General features: G+C 43.7%; 1 protein-coding gene across 1 annotated transcript; it reads right to left on the minus strand.

Moving 5' to 3' along the window:
- Window positions 1-1,368: 1,368 nt before the first annotated feature.
- PRDX1 (peroxiredoxin 1) lies at window positions 1,369-8,575 on the minus strand. The gene is made up of 6 exons (XM_053984590.1): window positions 8,470-8,575; window positions 5,617-5,733; window positions 4,638-4,791; window positions 4,250-4,372; window positions 3,310-3,440; window positions 1,369-1,750 (listed from the first exon to the last, which is right to left on the minus strand). The coding sequence occupies exons 2-6, from the start codon at window positions 5,720-5,722 to the stop codon at window positions 1,665-1,667; spliced, it is 600 nt and encodes a 199-aa protein (XP_053840565.1). The 5' UTR covers window positions 5,723-5,733; window positions 8,470-8,575; the 3' UTR covers window positions 1,369-1,664.
- Between the last annotated feature and the right edge of the window lie 2,710 nt (window positions 8,576-11,285).

Genomic DNA, 11,285 nt, shown 5'->3' on the forward strand with positions numbered 1-11,285 from the left:
CAAGCTGCCCAGGGAAGTGGTACAATTATTATCCAGGAAGTATTAAAAAAATTATGTATACGTCACACATAACGCCCTCCAAGTAACTGCTGTCATTGATTTTACATTTCAAGGCTAATGTAACAACTAAGGCAAGTTTTGCATTAGCTTAGCCCAAACTTTACTCCTTTTCACTTGCTAGAAAAGAAAGTTGGGTAACTTCTTACTCAGCCAAGCTAATTTATATTCATTTTACTTTAAACCATGTAAGTGCCCCTGTTACTTATCAATGTCTTCTCGGGAAGCTGGCCTCATTTGTTATCTTGAGACTTTGGATTTTTTTAAAAATTAAGCAGAAGTGATCCAGCTAAGCATTACTTTCGCATATGTTCATGGGGATTAGCTACTTTAGTAGATATTGAAGTATTTGGTACCAAGGCTTCTGCCACATACTTTTTGGAGCTGTACAAAACAAGTTTACTACTCAAGGCATACAACGTTCACTTTTGAGTGACACAAGTAGCCCTGGGCCTCATCTTTGGTGTTGCTGACTTTAAGCAGGACAGAACTTGTTTATGTCTTGAGCTGAAGATGGTTACAAGGTCCCCTAAGAATTTAATCTTTACAGGTACATGAAGATCACAGGGCTCTAACTCCTTACCTTGTCAGGCAAGAGCTCACACCCAAGTCCTCAGCTTTGAAGTTTAGCCCTATCACAAGCCACACTGAACTATGAAGCTACACAGCAGTCACAGCTCTGGTGTAACTTAAGGCCAGTCATGTGCTCTGAGTTTTACATAATCACTTGAAATACAAAGATTAAAGACAAAGCTGAGCACACCTGAGTACCAGATTTTATAATTCCACCCTTCTGATCTGAATCATATGACTACAAGCTAATGGATAACTGGCATATTATCACCCCTATGACATGTAGTGGGAAAGGCTGTGGATGAATGTTGTATACCCAAGGAAGTTTCCTTTCCAGAAAGCCCAGTATTCCACTCCCACAGAGACAGCATTCAAACTCAATGTTGGATTCCCAGGAATGACATGGACAGTCCATTTTGACTAAAGTAGATGCTAGAATGACTATGTTCACATGGTCCATGAGGAGATGCCCCATCTTTGTCAGTCACATGCTCCAAGCAATACCACAGTGCCGAGTTTAAGCCTGACAGCCTGATGCTTCATCTAGCAGCCAAGTCATGAAGAGTGTGAGGAGTACTTGATGACTTCAACATGCAAACCAAATCTTTTTCTCTCCATTCTAATGGAGCTGTAGTAAAAGGCCTTTAGGACTCAAGATGTCTACAGAAAGCTTTCAGAAGTGCAGCCTGCACTGCTCCCAGGTCTCCTGATGACTACATACAAGAACAGTAGACAGTGTGCTCTTTTCACAAGTTTAATAGAGTTACAAAAGGATACCACTGCTCTATGTAACACATGGCTAACCACAGACACGGCATTGTCACTAAGGTCAACAGGGCTTGATGTACAGATACTGATCGTTAGGATTTGCTATGAAGGTACTGTCAACAGGACAAACTTTCCTTCAAGTAAAAAAGTTACTGTTAATAACTATAACATGATCCCTTGACTCAGATGCAATGACTTAATCAAAGTTCAGTAACTGATACTTGCTCTTTAAGTAAGGCATACTAGTTTCCACTCAGGCTGAATGTTTATTTCTGCTTGGCGAAATACTCTTTACTTTTCTGAACATCAGGCTTGATTGTGTCACTCCCAGGCTTCCAGCCAGCTGGGCACACTGAAATGATAAGAATGTATTAAGTCTTACCAGCTGCTCCTGCAGAACATGTTTTACACAACATTAAAGCAAAGTAGCAACTCAGAACATGTACAGATCTTTGCAACATACAGACCATGCATCCAGTGTCACATGATGCTCTGTTTTGCTTGTTTCTATTTGTTTACTGGGCAGTAACACCCAGACCAGGTGTCTGCCCAGGCAACAGTGAGTCCTTTAACACAAGCACCTCTCCCAGCCCCACTTAAAAGCTTCTGGGAAGTTTGATAGCAAAGGTAACACCAACTCCAGCACCCAGATCAGAAAGGCTCTAACACCATGCTACATTATCTCCTTGGATCCAGCCAAGTCTGTATTCCCCTTATCTTTAATCCACCCTGGTCCAGCCCTCCAGCTGAATGGGGCAGGGGAAAAAGCATTCAACTGTCACTGGTTCCCCTACATGGCTATCAAAAAGCCACCATGATGCAGAGGTTGCATGGTCTCAAACTTCCAGCAGCTCCTTGAGCAGCATTTTTTGAACAGTGTTCCTTCTTTACTGCCATGGAATGCTGGATGCTAGCTCCGTTCAGAACTGGCAATTTTAGCCACAGAATGCTCAGCTTCTGAGTGTTGCTACACATCTTACTCTGGTCTGCCCTGATTTAGATGTGACTGCAGTCCTAATGTTCTAAAGGAAAACCTTTTGCCAGGTTTTGACTACTCAAAGGCACAGTAAACCCCAAAAGGCTTCATTTGCATGATATGTGACCTCTCAATCATCAAATGTTTGGGATGTCTCCTCACATGACATATGTTTATATGCCAGAGTCACAAGAGCAGCTTATTTTAATAAAACCTGCCACTGATTTCCCACTTCTGAAGCAAAGTATGACCAGCAGCAACACATGTCATTAGTTAATGACAACTGATGGCTACTAACACCTGCATAGCAATTTTGAGTTTCTGTAACTTGGTTCTAACATTTTATCTGCAGTGCCTTTTTTTTCTTTCACACCAGTAGAAAAGCTGGCAGTATCAAACACCTTATTCCTTCTGAACTAAGGGGACAAAGACTCTAATCCCTTTTACCCTCACTATATACTGACAGAAAGATCAGCAGACTTTCAGGAATTTAAGTAGTTTGTCCAACAGACTGCATAAAACACTACATTAGTATTGATGGTCTCAACCTACCAAATCTGAGAGCAGAATCTAAATCAAGCTTACTCTTACAGACTAAGTTGTTACTTCATGTTCTTAATTTCTGTCTCAAGTATTTTTTGTGTCTAACTGAAAAAGACAACTTCTATGTGCTGGACAAGACATCCATCACCAAATTGATTAAAATGAAATCTCAACATGAGCAAATACTCAAGGGATAAATAATTGGAAGAGGATAAAGCCTTATTGTGTCCTTCAACAAGCAGATTTACAGAAAAAGCTGCATTTCAACAGTCACAATTACCTGCTGTGCACAGATTGATACATGTACTTAGTACCTTTCATTTACCGTTGATTTAACCTGCCTAGTTAATACTGTTCTTTAGAGTAAACATTAGATTGAAAAGCTCTCTTACCTTCTCCATGTTTATCTGTAAACTGGAAGGCCTGGACAAGTCTGAGGGTTTCATCAACAGAACGACCAACAGGAAGATCATTGATTGTAATCTGCCTCAAGATCCCCTTCTCATCAATTATGAACAGACCCCTAAAAACAAAGAAAAACTAGCCCTGAAGTTAAGCACAGCTTTTGAAAGGCTGATTAGACTGACTTGAGTTTCAAAACCTCAGGTTCACTATTTGATTATGGCACTATTTGTGCCATTTACTGTGACCACTTCCTAGAAACTAACACCTTGGTGCATGCACAGCAATGAAACAGTAGCAGCTGGAAGCCCAACAGGAACTAGGAGGGACAGGAGGCAAGTCAAAGCACTGACACAGGAAGATACTACTTAAGGAGGCTACTAGTAGGGAAAAAAAAGGAAGAGTAACCCAAGGAAAAAACAAATTCAAGGAGAGACATTCTCACGTTAAAAAAAAAACCTCGCTACACACTGTTCTCAAACAGAAAAGCAACAGCTCATCAGTCCTCCAACATCAGGTTAAGAGTTAGCAGAAGTTCAGCTCCCTTGGCAACTTTTATGAACAGCAGACTAAAGACTTGGGGTTTAATTAGTCTGCACTTTGATCACTCAATACCTGCAATCATGTTCATGACTATGTAGGTCTTGCATTACCACTGTTTGCAGCACACCTGCATGACACTCCTGCACTGAGCAGCAGGCAAAGGGAAGCAGAATTTAACTCAAAAGCACAGGAAGCCTAAGCACCACAGAGAACCAGGGACCATCTCCCCTTGAGGGAGTGTCTGACAGCCTGCAGGAGCTCATACCTAGAACAGCCAACAGCTGTAGCTGGCTGCAGGTGTTCAAGTGAACACAAGTTCTGTGCTCATCTCTCATGTCCATGCATTGCAACATAACTTTCTCAGCTCATTCACCTCTGGCACATTACCTGTATGCAATACCTTCATCCTCCTTCAGCACTCCGTAGTCTTTGGCAATGGCACGTGTTGTGTCAGAAATCAGGGGGATTTTCATGGTGCCCAAACCTCCCTGTTTCTTAGGAGTGTTGATCCTAAATGAAGAAAAGTTTACATGTTAAAAACATGGGCAGTTCAGAATGAGGGCTCAAAGTACAACAGAAGCTGATCCTTTCTACAATATCATATTCAATCTGCCATGCAGCAACAAAAGACTGATGTCCAGTATGCTCAGCTCTGTTCAGCAGCACCTGGCACTACCAATACTTACCAAGTCCCTTTGAATATGCTCAGGACTCAGTTCCTGCAAGAACTGAGGCCAGGCAGATCAGTCTGTTGGGTTAAAAGGCTGATTCTTACCAGGCAAGGTGACAGAAGTGAGAGTCAACAGAAGCTCCAATTACTTCACAGTTGATTTTCTTGAATTCATCAGCTCTGTCACTGTAGGCAATGATTTCAGTCGGACAGACAAAAGTGAAGTCCAGGGGGTAGAAGAAGAACACAACATATTTTCCTAGAAAAGCAGTACAAATAGTTAATCTGTTAGTTTTTTAAGAAAAAGCAAACAAACAAACCCCACCAAGACACAGGAAAAAACCTAAACAACAACCTTAAAACCCCACCCAACTGAATTCCCCAAACCCAGACTGTCAAATTTAACAGGCTATGCTTGTCTCTTGGGTCAGGAGGCTTGCCCCAAGTACAGCTCTGGGTATGCTACACCAGAGCATACCATGGCTGACCCCTAACAGAGAAATGCCACAGATCTGGAAGGCTACCAATCAAGGAGACATTTTAACTGAGTAGGTGAGTAGTCTATACCAACTCATTACCCTCATGTAGCCCACAGCATCATTAGAAATGTATTTCTAAAGCCATCAACATGAGTACTTGATTACTTCAGGCTTTCCCTTTGTTTTTAGAGAACATTTTTCTAGCATAGCAAACATATTGCCAGCACTCTAGAAAAAGGGACTTTGCTGGTTAGATGAAAGAATTTACTTTCCATTGAAAAAGATGAGACAGAAGATGTTGCTGTTCCACAGTCTGGAAATGTTACACCAGTCTCAGTATGATACAGGGCAATGAGCCTGATGCAAGGTAACAGTTTAGGGGAGTTTTATGCTCACTGGTAACAGTTATCACAGCTGGGACATTCAGTCAGGCTGCTGACAGCCTTCTAAGCATACTGCAGCCACCACTGCACAAGTTCTGGTCTTCAGTCCACTGCCAAGTGGTCACTAGCATTTCAAAGCCAAACCAAGATGCACCTTCAGATACCCTCCAGTCCTTCCTATGGCCAGACTATCTGTGTAATTAGAGAAGCACATGAACTTACCTTTGTAGTCAGAGAGTTTGATGTCTTTGAACTGTCCATCTGGCATTACAGCCGTGGCAGTAAAGTCAGGAGCTGGTTTTCCAATGAAAGCCTTTCCTGAAGACATCTTGATTTAACCTAGACAGGAGTTAACACCAATACAGTTTAGACGGTAGTACATTTGCACCTGTAAGTAAGGATTTATTCAAAGCATCTTATCAATCTAGATTAAACACCAAAGACAGTTTATCAGCACTTATCTTGCAACAAGGCTTAGGTGTTAAATGAGTTTTGTCACCTGGGTAGTTGAGCCATTACAGAGACTGCCAGCACTTCAAAATGTATGGCTCATGGCCTCCTCAAGATACAGTAGTGGTTATCTAACCAGTAACAGCTCAGAGTCTGGGAAACTGCTAGCCTAGAGCTTTACTAGTACTCAGAAAACCATACCATTCCACGTGGTGAAGGAGTAGAAAGTATGTTTTTTAGAACTTTCAATGAGAAGAACCTTGTTCAATTTTACAAGGGAATTTAAGACCTCAAACTTGAGCTTCCTGTTGATTCTGAAAGAAAATAACTTCTGCTAATCCCCAGGGAACACTGCTCTGCATAGCTACACTTTAACCTTTTGAACAATTCAACCCTTTTTTATTTGCAACCAGAAAGACTGGTGGCACACATGGAAATCACATTCTATGTTAATTACAATTTCACCAAGTCTAAATCAGTACAGCCAGGTTGTTTCCCCTTTAAGTCTATTGAAAAAGAATAAAAGGGTACACAAGGACAAGAGAATGCTACTTCTGGCTGTCTGTCCCAAAAGCTTGTCATCTGCAATACATCCTGTACAGTATTTCTGCTCAGTCTGGGAGTGTAGTACAACTCTTTAGACTTCCAGAGCATAATCATTCAAATAGGCAACTCTACAAACCTAATTTCTGCAGATGACAAAATATTCTTAGAAGCTATTTCACTTCATTCTATGCACTGCAGCACTGGCTGCCTCGGAGATGAAAAACACCTCAAAGGTTAGCATGACTCTCATGTTGCTAAGGAAAGCCAAGAGCCAAGGATTGTTCCAATTTGTGCCTGCAAGGCACCAAGTCCATTCTAAAAAAAGTTGAGAGCACCTCATTTCTTGGCTCCTTCCCCCTTGCCAGCCACTTTTTTTCCTGGAGAACTAGCCCACAAGTCAAACATTTAGCTTTGAACCCACACCTAGCCTTTTTAGAGATGGCTTGCTTTTGGAAGTTTCTCTCGCACACCCTGACAGTAATAATCCACCTCTCAGTTTTCACTTTGAGAACTGCCCACACATTCAGTATTTCTAACTGTAAAACAAAGCTTCTTATCCCCATGTTCATCCAAGGCTTTTTAGTCTTTAACTGCAGCAGACTGGGAGAGAACATGGTGGCCAGGACTAGAGATCATTCGTAGGATGCAGGGAAGCAGCCTGGCAGGAGGACATCAGGAATCCTGCACCCACAAATGCAGCTGTGGTTCTCAAAGTGCAATTCTGCAAGAGGGACAGGGGAACAGCAGCTGCACAGTATTTATTTGAGATGCCTCCAACTAGCGAGTTTTATCTTATAAGCAAGAGCTGCTCAGCCTGGAGTGCATGACCCCACATTTTTATCACTGAATTACATTATTTTCTGTTATCCAAGCTCAAGGTCATCCTTTTGCTCAGTACTATGCCAGTCCTTCTATATTTATTCCATCAGCAATCCTCTGGAGTATTTCACTAGGTATTCAAGGTCAGACTTCTCTTTGATACTTCCCCTTTCCAAACTACAAGTTTCTGCCCCTTTCTCTGGTAACATTAAAATCTTTTAATATTTGCAGGAGACCTTGGTTGCCTCACGCTTCAAGAGAACCATGTGCTTTCCTCAGAGCACCCGCTGTGACCTGCCAACCCTTCTGCTATTCCGTGTGGGGTCAGCGCGTGTTCTGCTCGGATTTTTAGCCACAGCATTTCCTAACCCGCAGAGGAGCAGACCACAGAATCATTGTTACTTCCTTTCATTCTGGAGGAAAGTAGAATGAGCACCTTCAATCAAATACACTCGAATCCGGCCAGAGTATCTTTGTTGCTCATAGCCGCAGACGGCCTCAATTATCTTCAAACTGCAATTATAATGAGCCAGGCCTGCTCTCTTGAGCGAGCGATTTCATACCTTTAGGGCGCCTTGAACAAAAGCGAAAGGCCGTTTCAAAACGCACCATCAGCCTCCCCCTCTGCCACCTTCAGACTGTCACAAAAATGCGGTCAGGCCACCGCAGCCGCGGTCGGGGTGCGATACCGAACCGCGGCACGCGTGGTGCCCAAGGGGCTCCGAGGCGACCCCCGAGCCTTCCCCCGCCCAGGCCGCCACTACACCGCTCTGGGACTGGGGAACCCGCCCCCTGCACGTCCCCGAGCCGCATCCAGCGCTCGGCTTTGGGGTTATTTAAGGCTTAGGAGCGAGATGCCGCCTCGCCTGTCGGGGAAGGGGCCGCTCGGCTCCCTGCAGGCGCTCTGCGCGCTCCCCCCGCGGCTCCTCCCCGCGCAGCGCTGATAAAGGCCGGAGCGTTGGAAGGACTTATCTGCTCGCTCTCCCCGCCAAAAAAAGCCCACACCAAAACCAGGGAAAACTGAACACGGCGGTTCAGGCGGCAGTCGCAGCAACGCGATCCTTCGGGAGCGGGACGCGGGGAGAAAGGGCTCGCCCTACGCGCCTCGCTCAAGGGCGCATCTGTGCGGAGGGGGAGGGGAAAGCGAACAAAAACCCACCCAAAACAATAACAAAAACCACATAAAAATAAAACGAAATCTAAAAAAAAACAAGACACTGTGCAAAGCCCCCAGCAACCCCCACGGCCCCGCACACTCACTCGGAGCGCAGACCCGATCCCGCACACGGAGCAGCAGTTCAGCTCGGCCCGCACTGCCGCAGCCCCGCCGCGCCGCCCCCTTTATAGCAGCGCGGATCTCGCGAGCGGACGCGGCGGGGAGGGGAGGCGGCAGCGCCTGCAAGGGCAGCATGACTTGGCAGATCCGGGGCCATCGGGGTGTGAGTGAACGCTGATCGTTCTCTGGAGAGAGTCCCGGGAAGTGCCGCGGAAGTATCCAATGCCGCGGATATAAACGATTGATGGGCTTGGTGCAAGAAGCGATGGCATTTTTAGTGTCTTTATCGACCTAGCTACGATTGTTTTAAATCCTCAGAGGGTACGCAGGACTTTGAGAGAGAGTAAAGGATGAGTGGCATGTCATTCATGTGAATTAAGTGTTGGCCATTGACAGAAGTAAAATGAAACCTCTCACGAGCAGAGCAATGTGTGTTCGCAGAGTTACAGAGGGGCGGTGTCAAATCTCCGTCCTCTCGCTCTGCACTACCCACTGCCCCCTCTCCCTGATACTCGTTCCCGAGGCTTTCATTGATTCTTCTTCATCAATGGGAACACCAATCCCAGTAATGCAAGTCAGCAAAAGAAAGATGAAAACTAAGTTTAAAGTCTAATCGTTGAGCTTCAGTGGTAGGATGGAAACCCTTGGAAGATACAGTTACTTCAGGGAGTTTTGCATCATTCAGTAGTGAAGCTGCTGTGAGGGACGTTTAACATCAGTGATTCCACATAAGCTTTGAATCCAAAAGTGAACAAGCAGTGTGGTACTTTTTAAGGGCCAAATTTTGTATTTAAATGTGAAACTGTTTTATTAAATAATAAATACTAAAAGCCATTAAGTCATATCAAAGACAAAAAGGCTTGCTTCTGTCAAACATGATAAATGTAATCAACTGATTTTTACTCATCTGTTTTGCAGCTTACAGTTGTGTTTCTTATATTTGTTAAAACTTGATTATAAATATTGATGAGGAGAAAACCACAAAGGATTAACAAACTTCAAAGGTTTATAATCAAGATCACTGTGTAGTGTTGCTGGGGAACCATACCCATGTGGTGGTCTACCCAGAGTTGACTCATTTTGGGACCAGATGAAATTAATCCTTAAATAATGAAAACAAATAACATGCATATATGTACTCGGGAAAAAATCTGTACTCACTTCCATGCAACTAATTTATCTACTTCTATTGCTAGAGCATGCTTAATCTTTTACAGGAAGAAGTTTACTTTCTTAACATCAGCATTGTAATGAGAATCGAGGTCTATATATTGAGATATGTATGTACTTCCCCATTACCTCAGGCCAATAAGCCTGTGAACAGATTAACCCCTGAAAGGTCAGGCAGTTCTAATTTAAACCTCCAGAACAATGTAGTCCCACTGCAACTCTGGCATGTTTATCAATGACAAAGTAATCATGACTTTCTCATGGTTTCTGACTCCTTTAATGCTGGTTATGCTCATTTCTCATACTTTCAATATACCCAGTATATTGAAAGTATACCCCATATACAATATACCCAGTATGGTCTGCAGGTTGTTACAGGTTTGTGCTGTAAGCATTGCCTTTCCATTCATATGTCTGTGGCCTCATTACTTTTGATTAATTTCTGAGCTTGTCTTTCCAGACGTCAGTTTCTGGAGGTTTTGGAATAATAAATTGTCAGGGCCACTCCTTGTTCAGTGAGCACCTGGGTTTCTGTAGCCTTTCTCAACCTTTAGATGTAGGATGCTCCTCAGATTAAAACAATTATGTTTTCCAGGAAAGAAAGGGCATGTCTGCCCCCGCAGGTGCTGGAAGGATGGAGTTCTCTCCACACAGCAGTGTAACTGTGCTGTCCTGTTCTGATAAAATAGCTGCCAGACAGGATCAGCTTGTACCTGATTAGCATGGAGCATCAGAGCCCAGTGCAGGCCTCTCTGCACCCATCCACTCAGACAGGGACAAAATAAGTACTTCATCTATCAACAAAGAGGAGCTGGCAGGCCCTGCAGTGCCAGAGCACTGAAACTACCCAAACTGGGAGCCAAACTAGCTTTCACTAGCTTTCCATCATTTTGATCACAGTATCTCCCATGTATCTTGGTTGGGAATGGGCCCCTGATGTGAAAAACAAACACCCTGCTGTGTGAAAAAAGAAAGGCAAAGAAACTGGACCTGTTTCAAAACATTACCACACATTTGGGTTTCCATGCATTTGAGAATGGTTTTGTGTAAGAGTATCTAAGATTTCCAGAATAAGATAAACTTAGCTGGAATAGTGATGTATTTGACAACACTGGGCACACCCCTGGAGCACACAGCAGAGGTAGTCCCTGCATGCCCTCCAAAGGCAGCGCATTGCGACACCCCCACACATTCCCTGTGGAGTTCATCACTGCATGTGCCAAAAGCCCACTGAGTCCTGAATATACCAAACCTCCTACGTACACGTGGTACTACCAGAGGCACAGCGTGGAGTCCTGGCCATGTGGGGACAATTTAATTTAATGTGTGCAGAAAGTCAGCTAACAAGTCAGCAACTGACAAGTTCCATGGGGCATTTATGCACAAGCAGCTGGTGCACTATCATTTTAATGAAAACAACTGCATGCCATTAAATATACAATGCACATATTAGCTTTCCTTGTTTGAATCAAGTTTTGGACCTATTTCTAGATCAAAATTACCTCTTCTCTACATTTTTTTTTCAATTAGCAGGCTATTACTGTCTGTTTGGAAAACCACTGCCTTTTGATGACAAAATGTTTTAGTGTCCCTTACCTTTTTTCTTTTACTCCCCTATTACATTACTGGA

Source organism: Vidua macroura, chromosome 9 (genome assembly GCF_024509145.1).
Source record: "Vidua macroura isolate BioBank_ID:100142 chromosome 9, ASM2450914v1, whole genome shotgun sequence".
Lineage (NCBI taxonomy): Eukaryota > Metazoa > Chordata > Aves > Passeriformes > Viduidae > Vidua > Vidua macroura.

Coding starts and splice junctions, on each gene's coding strand:
- PRDX1 (XM_053984590.1), bottom strand. CDS start 5,722: ATGTCTTCAGGAAAGGCTTTCATTGGAAAACCAGCTCCTGACTTTACT. Junction 4,792..5,616: donor CAAACTCTCTGACTACAAAG/GTAAGTTCATGT, acceptor CTGCTTTTCTAG/GAAAATATGTTGTGTTCTTC. Junction 3,441..4,249: donor GATGAAGGTATTGCATACAG/GTAATGTGCCAG, acceptor CTTTGTTTTTAG/GGGTCTGTTCATAATTGATG.